We start from the raw sequence: 21,612 nt of genomic DNA on the forward strand, positions 1-21,612 counted from the left end.
CCCCCTCCCCCGAAAAACCAAATCCAAACCAAAACAACAAACCAAACACTAAAAAATTCCAAGAGCTTTACCAGTGTGGCTTGTATCTGCTGGAGGCAAATCCAGCAAGCAAAGTACAAGCTGACCACAAAGCACACAGAGGTGCCAGTGCCAAGCCCAACAGCAGCTGTGTCTGGTTTCCACCAAAAGAGGGACAACTGAGGCAGAACATTGGGGACCTGCCTCTGAGCTGAGCACAGGCCAAGGTATTGCATGTAGAGGACTTGGCATCATCAGGTAATTATTTATAATGGATATGATGGCAGGGATTTCTGTCTGGTCCCAGGCAAGCTGCAACCAGGAGCAACCACATTTGAGTGTTCATTCATTGGTGAAGTAGATGCTCTGTAGGGGAGTCCAGCAAGGCCACAGATATATTTTGGGCTGTCTTTCAGCATTGTGTAATTCACTAGATGATACAGCAAGGAATTTTACACCTCTAATGTCCAGTGAGATCATTTGCAGCAAGATCTAGAAAGCCACAAAGTGTAGAAATAGTCACCATTGGATTAACCTCTGGCCACTTTGAATGAATTCTCCCATGAAGGATGCACCAAGTAAGTTCAATCTTCATTCTGTTCTTCCACACTGGGAAGTATAAAAGACCAAATTAAAGATGGAAAGTGCCACTTGAAGATTCATTGTGAGGACAAGGGCTGAATCCAAAGTGTCCTTTTCCCTCAGCAGAGGCCTCCATTCTGCATCTGAAGGAAGGGATTTGTTCAGCAACCCAGGGTGGGGCAGGGTGGGGTGTCCTGATGTCACACACACACACGGGTGTTAAATGCCTGAACCTGCACAGCCAAGGTGTTGGGACCACAGGTTGCACCTCCAAAACGAGAATTTCCCCTTCCACCCAGGAGATGGCACTCAGGGACTCACAGAAAAGACCACTTCAGCCCTACCGGTTCCCTGCTTGCCCTGAAGTTGGGGAGAAAACCTGCAAGATTTGCACTCACTGGGTTGTGCACCTGGTGATGGGACCAAGTGAGTGTCCTGAGCGGGAGGACGTTTCTGGCTGCTCTGTGGGTGCCATCGCTGGGACTTGGGGTGGATTGTCCTTCTCATTGCTGCAGTGTGTTTCACACCAGAGAACTGGTGGATGACACCAGGCTTCACCCAGGGATGTTCCCCTGCTGCAGACACAGGGCAGCACCAAATGCTTTGGAGAAATATGCCCAGGGTGAGGCACAGCATTAACAGGGCAATATGCTGCTGGAAAACACCTCCTGATCTCCACCAGCCACAATGTGACTCATGTCTGACTTGTTTCTCTGCACTGTTTTGCTGGGATTGTTTTTTCCCCCTTGGACTTTGTTGTTACTGTAAAACCTGATGTTCTTCACACAAACATCTCATTCCTTTTTGATTCCTGTTGAGCCCACAGCTGCTGTTGTCTGGTGCCATGAGCCCAGGCAGGTAATTCAGGGCTTTGCAGAAAAAGGACTGAAAACAGCCAGTGTTGAGACAATACAAGCATTACCTAGAGATTTCACCTCTTTTTTGACCCAGCTGCTCTTTGATTTTAAGTCTGTGTCACTCACCTGGAGAGGCTCCATTCACTGGATAACGGGAGCATCACTGGGGCCACTGGCAAGACATGGAAGATGTCTCTGTGGCTGCTGCCTTCTCATATATATATATCTACATGCAGCCCAAATAGCTCCTGTTACAACACAGCCATGACTCCCTGGAGCCACGGCAGAGCTTGCTGAAGCTGCACTTTGCACCACACTGACTGCTGCCCACCCTTTTGTCTGCTTGAACCAGCCTGGGGCCATCTCCACTTCCATAGCACAGGAGTTGGAAGGAAAGAAAATCATTAATAGAAGTCACTGCCAACATCAGACTGGCCAATATTGGGAAGGGGCAATGAGGGCTGGGAAAACAAAGGTATGGAAGAAAGTAAATGTAATCCTGGGAAGAAAAATTGCAGAAGATGGAGATGCAAAAAGCTGGATCCTGGGTGTGGGGGGCTGAAATCTTCCTTTAAGGCTGGTCTCCAGAGCTGGAAAGCACCTTAAATGAGCCTAACACCAGAATATCCAGGAAGGACATTTATCTTCAGCATCTGCATCTTCCTTCCTCCTCCCTGGCACACAGTTGAGGACCATGTTAGCAAACCCAGCATCTGTCTGCCTGATGGAACATCTTCATTAGTGCACCTGACAGGGTGTACCACAATATATTCTGATTCAGCCATTAGTTACCACCGTGGCTGCCCATTTTGATTAGCACTTAGCTACACACTCCTCCCTAGTGAAGATGACTGGAATTTACCTTGTACATGTCCCCTAAGCATTTGTCCAGACACAGCCCCTGTCAGAGTAATGAACTGGTGCAGAGGAGCAATGTCCAAACCAGCTGGAGGAGCCTGTCACCAGCACGGGGAGGAAGGATGTTTTTTCATAAGAAAAAGCTATAATGGGATTGATTTTAAGTGATGCAAAAGCACACATCCCATTAAGAACACTTCTATTCTCATGGTCTCATTCTCCAAAGGAGTTAAACTCTTTGTCTCTCCTGGTGCCTCTTTGCCTCTGGTGTAAGTGGGTATTATTTTTCCTTATTTTTAGGGAAAGGCATTTTCTGCCCTCCAAGTCCTGCAGCCACCAGTCCTCTATACTTAGCTAGAGTGGAAGAACCCCATGCCATCCAAGCAGCACATGGGCTGTGATCAACAATGTCCCATGCCAGAGCGGAGAGAGGGCCAGCTGGGCAGAAGCACCAGACCCTCATACCTCCCCATCTCATCTGCTTGGAGCTTGACCTTGCCAGGTGTCATTTTGCTTCTCCTCCTGCAGGGAAACACAGCCATGGACTTGGCTTTCCTAAAGTCCACACAGCTTTTACCAAGCTGTGTGGTGTGGTTGACACCCAAGAGGGAAGAGGTCCATCCAGTGGGACCTTGACAGGCTGGAGAGCTGGGCCAGTGCCAACCTCATGAAGTTCAACAAGGCCAAGTGCAGGGTCCTGCACCTGGGTCAGCACAACCCCAGGCACAAATACAGGCTGGGGGGAGAGCAGATGATTCCCTTTGATAATAAACATTTTGGGTTGGGGACCAGTGTGCTGCTGTTTCTACATAGTCCTTGTCACCATTCAGCCTAGGTATGCTTGATACTGCTGTAAAATCAGTTTTTTGTTGTCATTATGGTTATCTTTTTGTCTGTACATGAATCTCTTGCTTATCCCTGAATAACACAAGGATAATCTCATCAATAATCTCATAATCATCTCACGAAAAGCAACACCTCTCAGGTGCCAGGGAGAGAGTTTTCTGCACCACCTACTCCAGGTTAATTTTGGCACAGACTCAGAAGACCCAGAGTCAGATCAGTGAAGTCAGAGGGCTCAGCAGAAAACCTGAGACGGGCACGGGGCTGCCCGGGAACATCAGCCCTTCCTAGGTCTGGGATCAGCAGTTCTCCATTGCCATCTTCAGGCTGGGAGCAGCCTTGCGCCTTCCCGAAATCCTAGAAATCTCCCCAAAATAGCCAACTCATTTCCGGCTTACCCAGTATTAACCGAAATCGGTGGCCAAAGCCTGGAAAATGATGTTAAATACAAAGGAGGGGAAGGAGCCCTGCGAGGCTGGTACTCAGCTGCCCTGGGTAACACGGGTGTTTCCCTCCCTCTGAGCACACAAGGCTTTAGAGAGTAAATTAGCACAAGCAATGATGTTGAACCACTTCTTGCTGTGAGACAGAGTTTATTGGTTTTCTTTAAAGTACATAAATTGAAACTGCCTGAGGGATTTTAGCTCTTTAGCCTGCACTGTCCCCCAAAAAGCCTTGATGGAAACAGCCTAGAGGTTTTTTTTATATTGGAATGATATGTGTATAAAATGGTCTATGCTGAAAAACTCAGAAGTATTTGATAAATATGGTGGTGGGTTTGGAAGAAGAGAAGTTTCCAGGCTTTCAGGGTCTATGATGGATAACATCACACACGCAGCTCGGAGGCCCAAGGAGCTGTAATCACAGAACAGCATAGGGAACAGGTTCTAAAATAAATCAGAAATCACAGAATGATGTAGGTGTCCTGGGCCAGCAAGGCCAGCTTAGATGAGGTTGCTCAGACTTAGTCTTTGTGAACATCTCCCTGTAACCTGCTCACCCCTCTGGTCTCCAGAGTTTGACCATCCTCATGCTGAAAATAATTCTCCTAATAGACCTGGTTGGAAAATTACTTTCTGGGAGCCCGAAAAATAACAAAATCACAGGATGGTTTGAGTCGTAAGGGACTTTTGAAGGTCCAACAACTCTGCAGTGAGCAGGGACAAATGCTGCTACTCAGAACATTCCAGCAATAAAGCTCTAACCATTTTATCTCAGGTCTTGAGAGAGTTTGTACCAGGTCTCAAGACTGTTCATACTTTTTCCCACTGCCTCAGCTCCTGCAATCCCACCACTACTCCCAGCTCTCAGTGCAAACATGGGTAATCCTGGTACTCACCATGGGCACGTGTAGCACAGCTCACTGGGCTGTGTCCATCAGGGGCCCTTTCCCCAAAGGAGTGCCCAGAGCACAGCTCTGCAGCAGTGGTTTACGGTTCAGCCTCCGCAAGAAAATGCTGTAGTTGTCCTTGTACTCAGATACCCAGCTCCTGCAGAGACCATGGAGAAGGGGAGAAGAAGGGGATTTCTATCCTCTTCTTTGTGCACTAGCAGAGGGGACCTGCCTCCCCTTCCCCAGCAGTTGATGGGGGACAGGGGGAACAGCCTGTCTCCATCAGGAGCGGCACAGCTGCTGTGACACACGTGGCCACCATTGGGACCAATCTCCCAGCCAGATCAACCATTCCATGGGCTCAGTCTCCAGCCCACACATAACTCCAGGATCATAGATCAAAATCGAGACTTCAACACAGAGCTGAGATCTCTGTGTGTGTGTTAAAGGGAGGTGGGGGAATGAGGCAGCAGGGAGGAATTGCCTTTCCAGTGAGAAATGAGAGCTCAGGAGCAGTTGATGCCTGTTTGCTCATAGTGTGTGGATGAGTCACGTTGCAAACAGCTCCTGCCCTGTCTGATCTGAGGGAGCCCTTTCCCAGGGGAAGACCAGGTATGGAAATGTTGAGATGTGCCTTCTGACCCCAGACCCACAAGGACCTCAGCATCTTCTTTCCATGGGGACAAGGCTGTCCCGGGAGAAGACTCCCTGCTCCTACAAACCCCACTGCAAAACTTTTCAAGAAAAGGCTGAGCAGACCTTGAGGAAGGATTTGGCCCTGAGGGCATTCATTTGAGCTCATTGCACAACATGGACATAGAATAATATGCTTGAGAAACACTTTCCAATTCCAACCAACTCCAAAACCTTCCTGCCCTCCTCCTATCCTGTCCTCACTCCTCCCAATCACCCTCTGCCCCCAGCCCACTTTTCACTTACTGGTTTAAGAACACATCTTTAGGGAAAATGTGAGAAGCTCCCTGATTTCCTTTACAGTGTTCACCATAGGGTCCTGGCCAGTGCTGGAAATCTGTGCTGTAGGTACTTCCCCAGTCACGGTCAAAGCACTCTAGAGAGTTCAAACAACCAAATGACCTTTTTGGGTCTCCATCTCCTGTATCCCACAGTCTGAGTATTTCCCCTTTTCCTGACCTCTATCAGCTGTTTGTACTTTCAGTGCTTCTCTTGGAGCTACCATGTTCAAAGGCTTAGCCTAGGGAAAATGCTAGAATTGCTTCCCTGGTGTAGATAAGGTCTTTTAGACAAGATTATTCAACCTGTATTTTCTATAGCCCATAAGGTGTGATGGAAGTCAAGCAAATGGCATCTTCTGCTCTTCCATTCTGGACATTGACCTGTCAGCTGGTATAGACTTCCTCCTACTGTCTAGACTTTCCCTTTCATCAAGCCAGAGCAATGCATCTCTGCTTTATTTAACCAGAGACTAAACCAGGGAAGAGGTCCAGGGTCCACCTGACTCCCAAGTGAGGATCATTACATCTGTTGTGCCATCTTCCTTAGAAATCCCCACAGGGGTTGATCTGAATCATAGAATCAAGAGAATGGTGAAGGCTGCAAGGGACCTTCAAGATCATCAGGCTCTAACCTCCCTGCTATGAGCAGGGACACCTCCCACCAGACCAGGCTGCACAAGCATCATCCAATCTGACCTTGAACACCTAAAGAGAGGGGGCATCAACAACCTTCCTGGGCAACCTATTCTAGCACCTTCCTACCCTCATGCTGAAGAATTTCTTCCTGATGTCTAACCTAAATCTCCCCCTTTTCAATTTAAAACCATCACCCTTTATCCTATCACTAAACTCTCTGGTGAAAAGTCTCTCTGAAGGGTTGCCATCTCCTATCCTGCTCTCCAGAAACACCCCATCTGTATGTTAATAGCCTGTGTGTGTCCTTCTGATTAAGCAGATCTTCTGCCTCTGGAGAAATGTGCTGCCACCTCTCCCAATAAAGCAGGGAGGACATGCAGGGAGGAAGATCTCCTGATGGTAGATGTTTCAGATTTTCAGTGTATTTTTACAATGGCATGTTCCTGTGCTGAGTCATCAGTAAAGTATTCTTGTTGTTTTCACTGAGGCTGAGGTTACAGGTATTTCACACCTGCCTGACAACTCAGGCTGTTCATGCAACCCCAGTGGTTGCAGCAGCAGTTCCCGTGTTGTGCCATTAATCCCAGGGAGGCCACATGGAGCAGGGCTGAGCTCCATGTGGAAACTGGGATGAAACTGTATTTACAATGCTCCAGTCTCTCCTGGAAGGTTACTGTTTTTCTCTGCCCCTGCTTCTCCCCACTGATGGCAGATGGGTACAGGGAGGGGCTTTTTAGAAGGGCATGGAGTGAGCGGACAAGGAGGAATGGCTTTAAACTGGAAGAGGGGAGATTTAGGTTAGACATTGGGAAGAAATTCTTCCCTGTGAGCATGGTGAGACACTAGAACAGGTTGCCCAGGGAAGCTGTGGATGCTCCCTCCCTGGAAGTGTTCAAGGCCAGGCAGGATGGGGCTTGGAGCAACCTGGTCTAGTGGGAGGTGTCCCTGCCCATGCAGGGGGGCTGGAACCCAATGATATTTAATGTCCCTTCCAACCCAAACCATTCTAGCATCCTATGACTCTGTGGACCCCCCCTGTGACATTCACCTTCCCTTTACCTTCCTCAACCTCTTTCTGTACTACATTTAAAAAGCCAAAGCCAGGTTGAAGGCCACAAGGCACCCTGATGGGGCAGCTGCCATAACCTCCAGCCACTCACCTGGCATGGAAAGAGACGTGCCCATGTTGGTGCTCTTGTTTTGCTGAGCATCGTGTTGCATCGCCCGGAACATCTCCATGGTGAAATGCTGGTAGGTGGCCCAAGCTGGGACCAGCTTCTGTGGGTGCACCTCTGAGAGATGGGAGAAGAGGAGGGTGTGTGTCAGTTGGGAAGGACCACCAATTACTCACCACAATCCCACCCTGTGTTGGGAGCAAGCAAGCAACAACAGCAAGCTGGAAACTCAGCTGGTGTAAATCAGGGGAGACGCATTTTCTTCAGCAGAGCATCGATTTTGCATCAGCTTGGATCATGAAGGGGAAGGACTTATGGTGATGTGAAGCAAGTGGAAGGAGCTGTGCTGTCTCTTTGTTGATCTGGAGTGCTAAAAGGAGCTGAGATCTTCTGCAGGAGGTTTGTGTATGAGAAAGAAAGACTGTGGGAAACACTGCACTGCTGGGCTACAGGGAGGCAGAGCAGGAAGGGAAAAGCCCACAGTAGTTTTGTCATAAGCACCAGACAGCTTCAGATGTGCTTGTCAAAGAGGTGCTTGAAGCCTTCAGTTGTTAAATGGAGTCTAAATGGATTGTCCAAGTGGACATCTGTCCAAATGGAGACATGACCACCTGAGATGTTTGTCCAGACTATCCTTCTGGTGAGTGGAGAGACAAAAAAACCTACCAGGACTTATTTACCTCATCCTGCCTTGCTGCACCTCATCCTCAATATGGCGTGTAAGCTACAGGAGACCACTGTGTCTTTTCTCCACACTGATCATGAAGAACTCCAGGCACAGGCACAGAATGAATTATAGAATTGTCATAGAATGATAGAACAGTTTGGGTTGGAAGGGACCTTAAAGATCATCCAGTTTCAACCCCCCAGAATGGGCAGGGACACCTACGTCCTATCACTCCATGCCCTTGTAAGATGTCCCTCTCCAGCTTTCTGTAGCTCCTTCAGGTACTGGAAGGTGCCCTAAGGTCTCTTTGGACCTCTTCTTCTCCAGGCTGGGAGAGAGGCTCTCCAGGGAACAGAGCTCTCCTGCTCATGTCCTCCTGTCTGATCCTGGAGCTTTGCTGAAAAATGCTGCCCTCTTCCCTCTCAAGCAGGAGCTCAGAGGAGGATCTCTGCTATTTTGGGAAGGTTGAGTATGGCTGGGCGTTTTTTTTTCTGACTTCCATCAGCACTTTAGTCTATGCAAGCAAGCTGTTCAATGGCTTGGCTGAGGGCTGGCTACCAGCCCCTTTGCTGCATTTGCTGCCAGCACAGGTATCCCTAGCAGAAAGGTACTAAGGGCTGCTGGTTTGAACGGTGTCCTTTTTCCTCCCTGTGCTTGTTTCACAACCTGCAACATGAGGTTAACTGCATCTCCCTCTACCCCAAAGGCGCTGTGAAGACAAAACCCTTGGAGACTTTGCAGAGCTGATGCCCTGCATGTAGCTAGTGTAGCTCTGCAGACGTCTAAGGCTCTGGCTCACTACATCTGCTCTCTGAGCTGTCCTGAGAGCTGGCTACAGGGTGCTGTGCCCATGCTGTGGATCTTCACCCAGCTTAGCCCTGCAGCCACACTCAGTCAGGATGCTGCAATCCATCTGTGCATGTCCTGCCAGCGTGGACCACAGGCAGGGGGACTCAGCCAGCCCAGACAGACCCTTGGGTAGCTGGATAGGGCCTGTCAGATGTTCACAATCAGTTACCTGCTGTTTCAGGAGTCTGAGCAGCAGCTGGAAGATGTTGGCAATAAGACATCAGTTTCTCTGGCATAGCAAAGCCCTGCAGCCTCTCCAGTTCCTCTGCCCGGGCTGCTGCCAGCTCGGTGGCAGGGTGGTACTTTGGCAGGTAGCTTTCTGCAACGGGAAGGACTGAAGTAAAGTGCTTTCTCTGCTGCAAGGCTTTGGGGCTGGAGGTGCTGCCTTCTTGCTGCCTACCTCCTGCATTGTCAGCACGACTGCTGGCTGGGATGCTTGGTGCTGGGATGACTTCTCTCCCCTCCCCAACAAGGCCGTCGCTGGAGGTCACCACCTGCTGTTCCCGGGGCACAGCAAACTCCTTGGCTTTCAGCTGGGAGTCTGCAACCTGCAGCTTCTGCAGAAAGAAGTCCCATGGGAATGGAGAGGCAGTGAGTGGGAAGGACACTTGCTAAAGCATCATCAAGCAATGCTACCTGCCCATGGCAAACCCTGGGCTTTGGTGGGGCCAGCACCCCTGGGGATACAACAGACAGAGCAGCTCTACAGTTGCCATTAAAAACACACAGACCATCACAGCTTCTTCTTTCTCTCCATCTTATGGCTTGGGACTCTTGCTGGGCTGCAGATGGACAGTAGGAGGGAGGGAGGGAGGGAGCCTGGGCAGAAGCAGCAGTTTTAATGGTGGGAGAGGGAATGGCTCCAGGGTTCATGGTGGGGAAAGGCTAAGGGGGCTGGCATGGCTGCTTTGGGGGGGTCTGCTGGCTCCAGCCTCTTCAGCTGGACACTGCAGCTCCATCATGAGCCAGTTGCTCTTCCACAGGGACTCAGAAAAGAACTGTCCTGCTGTAAGCTCTGCCAGGTTGCTGGGGCCAGCAAGGACCATCCTCATGGGGTTTGTCCATCACTGTTCTGGATCTCCGTGGGTTTCTGTTTGTCCCTCAACCTCCACAGTCCTGAGGCCTCTCCTCAGGGTGGTTTCTCCTTTGCCCTATGCTGACAGTAAGACAGCTGGAGGCTGGAAAGCCACAGGAACTGCCTGTTTCTGAAGGCTTCCCCCACTGTGGATGGCCACAGCTTCTCATGAGGCATCTCCAGAGGGACAGGAGACTCCAGGAGCCAGTGCTTTCTGCCTTCACCCAAGGAGCTTTCCATCTTCCTCCGTGAAATTTCACAGATCAAAACGTTGCAGTGGTTTTATCCTCATAAAAAAAACCAAACAACAACAACAAAAAAAACCACCAACAAACCCAAATCCTAAGAGGGAAACCTGGGCCTCCTGAGAACCTCCCCATCCCACTGCCCAGCAGGACAGCTTTCCTCTGCAGGCCTTGGGGGTTAATAAAGGGTGAGAGGGAGATGCAGCCCGAGGAAAGCAGGTATATCTCAGGAGCTCCCTGACTTCTTATCTCTACATCAGCAGCTTCCCAAAAACCAATTAAAATAATAAAGGAAAAGCAGAAAAGAAAAAGAAACGGAGATGCACAGGTTGTGAACAGCTCCAGCAGGCAGGGGTTCAGCCCTGTCCTCCCAGCCAAGGATCTCAGCTCCTGGAAGCGGAGCAGCCACCTAAGGCTGGGGCTGCCCGGGAAGATCTCGCCAGCCCCAGGGAACAGCGGGAGCCCCGAGCGGGAATGAAGGGTCCTGGCAGCGGGAGCGGCCCCGGAGCGGGAGGGGGAGAGGAGAGGAGAGGAAAGAGGAGAGGAAAGGAAAGAGGAGAGGAAAGGAAAGAGGAGAGGAAAGGAAAGAGGAGAGGAAAGGAAAGAGGAGAGGAAAGGAAAGAGGAGAGGAAAGGAAAGAGGAGAGGAAAGGAAAGAGGAGAGGAAAGGAAAGAGGAGAGGAAAGGAAAGAGGAGAGGAAAGGAAAGAGGAGAGGAAAGGAAAGAGGAGAGGAGAGAAAAGAGGAGGAGAGGAGAGGAAAGAGGAGGAGAGGAGAGGAAAGAGGAGGAGAAGAGAGGAAAGAGGAGGGGACGAGAGGCAGGGGGTTCCCCAGGCTGTTGCCCAGGCAAGGATGGCAGCGATGGCCGCAGACAGCCCCTCTGCCCCAGCGGGCACCTTCACACAATGATTTCTCTGTTGGGGTGTGTGTGCGTGTCCCTTTTCCACCCCAGCCTGAATTTTAGAATTTTTTTCCCCGTTTCTCGTGAGCGCAGGATCCCAAAGCCCTGGAGCAGCCGCCCCTGCCCCCTGCCATGTCCCCGCAGCTGTCCCCACCGCCCTGCCACAAGCAATTAAGGCAGGGCAGGCGGAGCGAGGCAAATCAGATTAAATAGCTCGGGGGGTCGCTCACACTGCAAGGAGATTAGAAAAAAACAAAACCAACAAAACACACCAACAACAACGCAACAAAAACCACCACCAAGCTTCTCCAGGCCGGGTCGGGGCAGGGAGCCTCGCCCATCCCCAGCGCGATCCCCCTCCCCAAGGCGATCCCGGGATGGGTCTGATCCCGCCGTGCTCCAGCAGCCCCAGGGGGACCAAGAGCATCCCAAGGCTGAGGCACCGGTTCCGCCCGCCGCCCTTAGTGCCTTAATGAGCGTCATTAGCACCGCCCGGCTTCACCGGAGGGCACTTGGGGGGGGATTTCCCCCCCGGGACACGAGCCAAGGGCACTTGGGAGGGATGTGACCTGCGGGTGGGTAGCGGTGCTGGGGACCAGAGCAGACCCCGGGCACCCACCTGCTCCCTGCGTGTCCTGGGAGCCGTGAAACGGGAGCTGATGCCTCGGGAGAAAGAATGAGGCAGGGAAAAGCCGGCGCTTACCTGTATGTCCTCCTCGCTGGGTGCCTTGTACTGCTCGCACCACTGGTAGTCCCTCTTGTGCGAGCTCCTGTACATGCCCAGTGACACCGGGGGCTGGAATGACAGGAGGCAAACACAGAGTTCCTCAGGACTCGGGGGAAGCCTTCAAAAGCGGTGATACGAACCCAAAAGGCTCCCTCATAGCTCAGGAGGATGTAAGCTGCTCTTCTGGGCACCACCTCTGCCCCTAGGCCACAAGGGGCAACCCTTTGCTCAGTCAGACTCTGAGCAGGGTGGCCAGGAAGGTCCTGTGCCCTTTTGGCAATGGTCTCTGGGGCAATTCTTGTCCCAGGAGGTCCCTTGCAACAAACACCTTCCCCCTGCCTTTCTCAAGCCTCCTCTGAGTGCTCAGATACCCCCAGGCAGAGCACTAATATAAAGCTGCCAAAATACTTTGATCAGCTGTTGAGGTCCAGTGTCACTCAGGTTAAATCAGCCTGTGCTTCTGTTTTCTGTTTCAGTAATATTTCCCATGTGCCTATCACCTGTTTAAAGTTAAGTGCTGGCTAATGACAATACTCATTCTGCAAAGTGATTGGAGAAGTTCTGAGGAAAATTCTGCCAAGGGATATGAAGGCAGCAACACCTGCCCTAACACTAAAAATCACTGCAGTGCAAGCTTCTGGAGACAGGGAGAGGGTTTTAGGGGGGAAAAAAAAAAAGCATTATGTGTGTGTCTTTTCCCTCAGCATCCACCATGGGCACTGCTGGAGGCAGGAGATGGGATGAGATGAGCCTTCAGGCTGACCCAGGGCTGTGGCATGGGTCTGCACTCCCATGTCCATGTGATGAAACAGAACCAATAACTGCACCAGCACACAGCACCTCAGGGAGGGCTCCTCCTGCCTTGCCAACAGTGTCATTCATTATGGGAAAGAATATATTTTATATCCTCATCCCCTTTTCATCCCTTTTTCATGACGCTTCACTCATTTCACCCCCCGGACTTCCCAGACCAGTGGTTGCTTTTGGCCAGGACCCAGAACCACATTGTCACCAGTTCCTATTATCTTCCTTGCCTGGCAGACCCTGCAAACCCTGAACTCAAACACTGGTGAGAATGAAGACCTGTGTGTACTTCACCTTTGAGATCACTTTTTCCTTCGCTGCATCCGCCATGGTGAACCAGGAACCTGGACCAGACAAGTAGTTCAGTTAACAACCAGCAAACCAGCCACTGCCCCAAAGGATAACAGATCTAGAGACATGGAGTTGGGTACTGGCAGGAGCAAGGGGGTTCATCCAACTTCAGCATTGCAAAATGTACCTGTCCAGCCCAGCAACTAGCATGTACAGAGCTGGACACCTCAAGGGAAACAGCCTGGTGGGACCCAGCAGGGACCTCAGCACCCACAGGTCCAGACCCAGCCAGGGTGTGAACACAGGTGTCCCCTCCTGTGATAGGGTGCACATGTGATGGATTCCACCAGCATCTCCATGGCCACAGTGTTTCCAGGGGCAAGGGGAAACTCTGCCCTTTTGTGAGACACCTGCACTCCAGAACCTTGAAGGTGGGGGGGTGAGATGGGACTGAAGGTGTGTGTTGAGGGCTTCTTGGAGGACAAGCAACCACACAGTCAAAGCTGGGGAGCAGCTAGCTACCCATTCCTTCAATTGCAGCCAGCCAGGAGAGGGACAGAGCCTGCCCTTCGTGAGCTCTTGAAGCACCCCCAGCTTCTGCTAAAGACAGGAGCAAAAGAACTGGGGAGGAAAGGACCTACTTTGTGGGTGTATTGAGCAGGAGAGAACAGCATCCTTACTGTACTGCATGGAAGGGTGGGAACCATCACAGAAATAAGGCAGGCAGGGATCTCCCCTTGGTCTTGGAGGGCAGCCAAGCACACCTGAACTGTCTCATCCAAAAGCTGCAGTTCTCTTCCTCTGCTGACCCCTGACAGCAGGGGATGCTCACATTTAGGCTTCTGTCTCATGAACAGACAGGAACACCAGACCAGATCCACAAAGCAGTATCTACTCTTTTAAATATGCCAAGCATTAACCAGGTTTGGATGCATCTCATCCAAGACTAATCTCACCTCATTTTGGATGTCCACAAAGAGGACATTTCCCTCTGAGCTGATCCTTCCTGGCTTCCTCATTCAGCCCAATCCATGTGACCAGCTGGGGGTGAAACAAACTGCTCCCTCAGAACTCCTGGGTTTGATGAGCTGAACCTCATCCAAGAGTGCAAGTTCTGTAGCTACACATGAGCCTGCCTGTCGGTTCAGGAACGAGATTCCCTGGCACTACAGTAACACAAGCAGTAGTAAATGCTGGTGATGAAAGAGGAGTCAGAAAGATGACATCTTGGCTCCAGGATCCTGCACAGAGAGCTGGTCACAGACCTGTGTTCACAGGCACCCTAGGAATGTGCTGAGCTTCCAGAGTTATTTCCCTTTTCACACTGTTAGGGACCAGCGTGTGACTGGAGCCCCAGGATGGCAACTCTCTGGCAAGGGTCTTGTGCTGCTACCAGCTCCACACTGGAGGCAGGCAGGAGGAGAAGCCCTTCATCCCCAAGGCATTTTATGCAAATGAATAGTAGGATAAATGATGCAATAAGGAAAGAAATGATTTCCAGAAATGTGAAACTCTCATGTTCTCCTGTGCTTATATTAAAGGGATTACACTCCGTTTCCTTCTTAATACAGCTAATGCTCTATGGGAAGCCCTCAGGCCAGGGATTAAAGCACTTATTCAATTAATTAGGAACAAACTTCTGCCTTAAAGTCAAACACACCAGTGTCAGTAAGCCCTTGAAAGTGTCTTCCTTCCAGGGCAGGGAAAATAGATCCTATTTCTGATGTAAATGAAACCAAGTTTGCACTCTACAATTATCAGGGAAAATATAAATAAAGAAGATTAATTTTTAAAATATCATAATTCTGTAAAGCAATGCAGAAAGGGAGGGACAGTCCCATCACCCTGAACTTATCTGAACTCCCTTCAGTTACAGAGAGGGCAGAATCAGGTCCTACAAGACTAAGATAAATGAGAAACAATTTTAGGATGTAACATTGGTAACTAGTTCCAAGCTTCAGGCACAGCAGTTAGGATATATTTGATGTCAGGAGTGAAATCCTGGCCCTTCTAAACTCAAAAAGCAAAATGCTTATTCAGTAGGATCTGAATTTCACCTAAGGTGCCTGATTCATTACTAGATAGGAGACAACTTCCAAAACCTGGCTCTACATCCTAATCTTCCTTGATCCTTCCATCTTCTCGCAGGCACAGCTCACATGAAATTAAAAGGCATTTTGCCAGGACAGTTCATGCAGGAGCAGCCCACTATTGCTGTTCATCTTCCCATTTCTTTTTCCCAAATATCATACGACAGGGCTGATAATTGCCAAATAATCCCAGTTAGAAGCGGGTAGGAACCGAACACCCAGCTCTCATCTTCCTCTACCTCTAGAGAGAATTTATCTGCTTCCTCATTGCTAATTGAAGAAAATTGGAGAAAAAGTAAACCAGGCATAAGCCTTTTTATTACAGTGTTTTTCTATGTATGGACTTTTTTTAAACTTCCTTCACAGGCATCTCTGGGCTGCAGTGTCATTATCTCTCCTGTGATATCGATTCCCTGCCATGGTCCCCAATTTCTCTTGACCCCTCAGCCCAGGGGAACTCAGTTCCTGCATGTCAGATCCCTCTCCTGACATCCCCACGGACAGTGCTCAGCAAGCACTGCACAGGACAAGCCATTTTCTGTGGTTTTTTTTTCCCCAAAGCTTCCTTGCCTTAGGAGCAGCTCAGTGAAGAGGGCTCAGTGCACCCTGGATGGCTGCTGCCCGTGGAGCTCTGTCTGCACATCTCTAAGACAGAAGGTAATGCTGAAGACCAACACTGGGCTATAAACACCTGCAGGAGAAAATTGCTCTTAAATAATTGTTTTCTTTTCACAATACTCCAGGGAGGTGATGGCTGAAATTCCCAGGGTCAGAAGACTAAAGCATATACCTGAATGAAGGTGCCTCTGTTTCTCAGGGCAATGGTTGCTTCAAACACCCAGAGAGGCTTTCAGAGGGTGCTGGTGCTTTTGACCTCTTCATGCTGCATGCATGGATAACAAGGGAATTACAACAAGCCAGCCAGGACCAGATTGTCAAAGGTAGACAATTACATGTTTTAGCAGCACCATGGGAGAATTCTCCAATGGGCTCAAATGAGTTCAGGGCCTTTAAAATCAGATGGGAAGAGTTTAAATCAAAGACCTTAACTGTTAAGTAAACCGGTGAGATTTGTGTACCTGATCTGTGCAGCTCCTTCCTGACATCCTGCTGGACAATTCCTTGTGCTTAGCAGTACTTATGTATCTCAGGAAAGTCTATCTCATAGCTTCAGTAAGACTGAAGTAGCATATAGGATGTGACACAGAGGCTAATTTCACCTCAGTTTGGCCCTAACCTCCTGTATTTCTGTATTTTTGCTCTGGTGAAATGGCAACTGTGCTACCTAAGCCTGTATGGCTCTTGTGCAGGGCTCTGCACTGGTACCATCAGGGTTCAGGAGAACCACCTCAGCTATTTACAGTTCAATGCAAGAAAACGTGGCCAAGGAGGACACAGCTCCCTGTCAGCCCAGCTCTTGACAAGTGCTCTCTGGGCTAGGAAGAAGATTCATTGCCCCTGTGAGGATGTTGAAAGAGGGAAGCGATGGGTAAGCAGGACCCCCATCGTGTGAAAGAGGCAGGGAGTAATCTGTGCATCTGCATTCAGGCTATCACCACGAGGAGACAAAGCCCAAAGGGAGACTCTTCTTCAGGGGATGAGTGTTGACAGCCCATTCTGTCAGCATGAGGTCAGTCATCCATTTGGGTCTAAAAACATGAACTTTCATGGCAGTGCAACAGACCAGCCTGGGAAGGTTTCCCATGGTGTTATTTATTTCATGCTTCTCTCCAGTTTTCTTGATGAATTGGTGGCAGCATTTATGGCATCTTGGGAGCAGAAATAAGCAGTGTCCTTCAGCCTAAATCTGAGGTACCTGTAGCTGTCTCTAAGTCATCTAAATAACTTACAGGATTGAGCCCTCAAAGTCAAACTCTCTGTTGCACAGACACTCCTTGCCACAGAGGACAAGTGCAGCTGCTGAACTCATTGGTGGTGTCCCAAATCTTTGGGCAGTTCTGCTGTAGCCTGCTTAAAATCACCAGTTATTTTCTCACAATTCCCCCCAAAAAAGCATCCATCAGCAGAGGATGGTTGAAATCTCATCACTGTCTCTTCCATGTGTCCTGTGATACAAATCAATGCATATTTATGCACCTGGGTAAGGCAAATATATATATGTATTGTTGGAGAACCTAAATCTGCTCACTAATGGTGCTGTTTAAATAGCCCTTTAACCACATCACTTTTGTCCTCGTTAAGTTAAGTTGCTGGAGGTGAAAAAGCCCTTCCAAAATGGTTTTCACTCACTCACTCAGTCCAAAGTAAACATGCCTCTGGGACCATTATGTGTATCAGATATCCAAGGCTTTGTTAAGAGCTTGCCTGGTAGGTAAACTCTGCTTCTCTTTCCCCTTGCAAGGAGAAGGTTAAAATTAGAGATAGGCTTAGATGAAGAGGGCAGAACATCACCTTGAGCTACGGATAAATAGGAATAACAGAAGAAATTCAGAGCAGCACACACAAGTGACCCAGGTCTTAGGAGGCTCTTGATCTAACATAACTCTGGTTACAATATCACATTGGTGTGTTTATGCACGTCACTTGCAATCACATTCATCACAGATCTCATGGTGGCCAAGAACTTGATGTTTTCACCAGTAGTTCATGAAGCCCCCACATAGAGCTGGGAGCCCCAGATAACATGCATGAGCCTTTGCTAGCAATATCTATAGGGTAAATGTATGTGTATAAGCACATAATGGAAAATCCTCAAGCCATATGCCCACATGTCTGGAGGAGCTCAGGACTTTCCTTGATTCTCACCTCACAATACAATCACATCTACTTCTTAAAGGCAAGTTTGGCAGGATAACAACCACTCCAAACCAGCTCGTCTAGACCTGATCCACAACTGACTACAGTGAAGAGGAGCCTCGACTGCACCAAGGTCTGGACTAGATATGGAGCTTGGAGATTTTCCCTCTGCAGCCATTAGCTGTTCAGCTGATCTACACTTGCTGGGGAGAATAAAGCAACCACCTGCTTCCAGTGACAGGAAAAGTAAAGTGAGATCAAAAGTGAGCGGGAGGAGAGAATTGAAGCAATGTGAAAGGTGGTTGCATGTCATTTCAGAAGTCACCTTTTGGCTTTGATCTGTGCTTAGGAAGCGGGCACCTCCTGGATCAGATGGTCATTAGAGAAGTGTGCCACCAAAGTCATCCCATCTTGAAGTCTCAAGTGTTTGCTTTCCCTGGGGATCTTCCTCCTGCTTCCGCTGCCGTGTAAATCATCTGCCCCGAGATTTCCTTCAGAAAAGCCAATTTATACAGGCTAGAGAGCAGGGACCAGGACTTGTGTCCTCCTCTAATGCCAGGATCATTCACTGGGATGAAGGTGAGACTGGTCTTTTACAACTGTATTATACACACACACAGGTAGGTCCTCCGAAAATCAGGGGAGAGTTATTATAAAAGCTGTTATGGAAACAAAAAAAGAAAAACCCTGGCCCTGAAGAGCTCAGCCTAAATACACGAGTCAGATAAAGGACTTTGACTTGAAGGATTTTCAGGCAAAGCACTCGGAGACAAAGTAAGCTACAAATCTGTGGCAAAACTGTGGATAAATCCCATTTTTGCTGAACCCTCACATCTCCTCTTAATGGCTCCTTGGAGTGCTGCCTGCTTTTTGCTAACAAAGCATTAGTTTGAGAGTCACACTTTGGGGAAATAAAAGATTGTGCAGTTTGAATGTGGCAAGTGCATGAGCTGCCTTCTAAAAGCAGAGATTTACAGAAGGCAGGCATGCAGAAATTTGCCAACCCTGGGCATGCAAGAAAATAAACCCTTTGCATTTAGACTGTTGATACCTTTGGTGAGTGTTAACAAGAGGCAAAATCATGGGGAAGAGAGAGCCTGGTCTCAGGTTACCCCACAAATTGGTTAAGGCTGCAGAGAGGATTAGAGTCCCAGAGCCAGCCTAAGTACTGAGGTGTCATTACGGCAAAATCAAAGGTAACCGTGGGGCTTGGCAGGAAACTGTCAACAGCTACGGGAAAGAGCCAGCCCGGGAAGGAGCTCCGTGTCAGGATGAAATTCAGTCACCTTTATTTTCATTTCAGGTGAGGGGTCAAGCAGAAAAGCTATCCCCAGCGGCCTTTATTTACAGTTTTCAAGGGAGAGGCTGATGAAGCATTTAGAGGAAGAAGGATGAACCTGCTCCTCCCTCACTCGGGGAGACCGGCCTGATGACAGACAGAAGATGCTGTAATGGCACCAGTGCTGGGATTCACCTTTTATGAATGAAACTGCAGCAGTCCTAAGGAGGTTGTTAACAAAACTCCCAGGGGCTTGAGCGGGCCCAGGACTTCACCTATAAGATTTGCAGGGAGACCAAGGAAAAGATTGTCCCACCGGGACACTTGCTCTCTGCAGTGTAGGAGCTCACTCCCAGCAGTGAGGACAACAGCAATAGCTAGAAAATCACAGTATGTTCATGCTTGTTTTTTCCTCCTAGACAGGTTGTCAATTTGCTATAAAAACCTTGCAAGGTTTTTGTATTTCTCTGGATCTCCTGCTGATGAATGAATATGAAAGTACTAAAATGGTTTTGTGTTGTCAAGTCGGAGCAGTTACATCCATGCTGGAAAAAACACCAGGGACTGTTCTTTGGCCCTGAGCTCACATCCACAGCATCAAGCCAGCATTCCCCATGGCAGACAAGGTCTCATGGAAAATGTCCTCTAAAAAATGTATAGCCTCTGAGCCATGCCTGGGCATGGCAGAGTACTATTAGCCACAAAACATGCCTGGACCATGCAAAAAAATTCACAGCATGGACTCCTGCAGGTCACTGGCTGGGCCCACCACCTGGTCCTGTTTAATGCAGCAGTAGAAATACAGTCTGTGTGTACATACTTGGCATTCAGTATTTTCCTGTGTTGCTATCAAGTAAACAGTAGATGACTTGCAAGGGAGTTTTAAGACCTTGCAGCTTCAAGCTGACCAGCATGGGGAGGCAGAGGGTGATGGCACCTCACCAGGACACAGCAAGGCACAGCTCTGGCTCCTCCAGGAACCACAGGCTGCAGCAATGCTAGGAGCCAAGTGCCTCCTGCCATGCTCAGAAATCCCCATCCAGAGCCAGAAACAGAAAACAAAAGCTGGAATTTCTTCTTTTCTACTCAGACATGAGAAATCTTCCTTCACCCTCCCTCCTCTTTAAAGACCTAAACCCTCTCAGCAGCCAGTTTTGCAAGGGTTAACCAGCATGAAATGAATGCGGAGAGACAGTCCGGGACCATAATCACTTATTATTTTCAGGTAATATGCTTTATCTCTGACTAATCTCCTCATCTGGAGAAACACTCACTGCAGACAAGAGTCACCAAGGTTATCTCTGATGATGGGGCTCTACGGACTGCTGGCTGCGAGGGACCGAGGAGAGGCCAAGGAGAGGACTTCAATTATGGCCTGAACTATGCTCTGGTAGCTGAAAGGCCATTGTTTAATCTACTAGAAATCATCTATTTTAGCAGATAAAGGGATTACTTGGGTTTTCTTTTCCCCAAGAACAGCGTGTTATTCCAACTACTAATGGAACATTTGGTATTTAATTAAAGAAAAATCACAGGGAGAAGCAACACAGGCATCAACATCACTTCTGGGGAAATTCAAATTGATTGTCACCCTTTGATGCTGCTCAATCACCTCTATCTCACTCACCCTTCCTACAGCCCAGATTAAATCATCTGGTTCTCTCCATCCTGCACATTTGATGATTTATTCTTTTTTTTTTTTAGGGATCTCATCCAAAACTTGGGGGCTGCACAATGTGAATTCACTGCTCTGCAGAAACCTCCTGACTTGTCAAGAGCCAGATTACCCATCAAGAGGAAAATGTGGAAATTTGGGTTGGATTTTGCCTTTTCTTCTGCAGGTTTGTTGGTAGTTGCTGTCTGGCAGGGTTCTGGCTGCCTGGCCCATTAGAGTGATCTGGTGGTGTAGGTCCAGGGTCTGGAAACTAAAAGGCTCTTTGTTGCTCAAGCATAAACTTGAAACTGCTCCATCTATAAATCTTCTGTTTTCCCTTTTCCCCTCTTGGTTCCCTCATACTTGCAATCCCTGTTTTCAGACAGGTTTGCCCTTTACTTTTTTATCCTGCAGACCGATGACTGAAGAGGACAGTTACAAGTCATTCTCAGGAGCTCCACTGTGTTCAGCAAATACAGACTCATTTTTTATGTTGTCCATCCCTTCAGGTCCACAGGCTGCAGACCCAAAGGATCTGTGAAGAAAGATGAAGAAGTAGCAGCTTACAAAGGCAGATGTAAATTCAGTATGTAGGGCTCCACAGCTCTGTTGAGAAAATCGTAAAGAAAAAAAAAAAAATAGATCAAAATGAACACCAATAATTTATTTTCTCCCACCACCAGCTTCTTATTCCTCTTCCCTTTACCATTACATTCAATTTATTTGCACACAGAGCAAGGACAGGGACCTACTGAGTAATCCGATCTCTGCTTCCATGATTTGTCTGTGCTTTTTCGTGACTGTTTCAGAGTAACTACACCCATGTGTGCCAGCTACATCCTCCCTTAGATCTCTGGAGAGGGATCTGTTGCTTTCCTGTGTGGTGAAATTTCTCAGATAAATGGGGCAGTCCATCTTGTCCACCCTGCTGCTACCTGCCTGTGTAGTTCTCACTCGTCCTCCCTTTCCTCCTTGGACTTGGACACATGCCATGAACTG

General features: G+C 48.8%; 1 protein-coding gene across 1 annotated transcript in view; it reads right to left on the minus strand.

Moving 5' to 3' along the window:
- LOC104386939 (histamine H2 receptor-like) overlaps positions 1-12,872 on the minus strand; it is a 43,772-nt gene extending 30,900 nt beyond the window's left edge. Inside the window, exons 1-5 of the mRNA XM_009995621.1 lie at positions 12,837-12,872; positions 11,715-11,807; positions 9,193-9,349; positions 8,962-9,111; positions 7,262-7,393 (exon numbers count right to left, since the gene is read on the minus strand). Of these exons, the coding sequence (XP_009993923.1) occupies positions 7,262-7,393; positions 8,962-9,111; positions 9,193-9,349; positions 11,715-11,807; positions 12,837-12,872 (568 nt within the window). The remainder of the gene's footprint in view (positions 1-7,261; positions 7,394-8,961; positions 9,112-9,192; positions 9,350-11,714; positions 11,808-12,836) is intronic.
- Positions 12,873-21,612: the final 8,740 nt, after the last annotated feature.

Source organism: Chaetura pelagica, unplaced genomic scaffold, assembly GCF_000747805.2.
Source record: "Chaetura pelagica isolate M959 unplaced genomic scaffold, ChaPel_1.0 scaffold34, whole genome shotgun sequence".
NCBI classification, from domain to species: Eukaryota; Metazoa; Chordata; class Aves; order Apodiformes; family Apodidae; genus Chaetura; species Chaetura pelagica.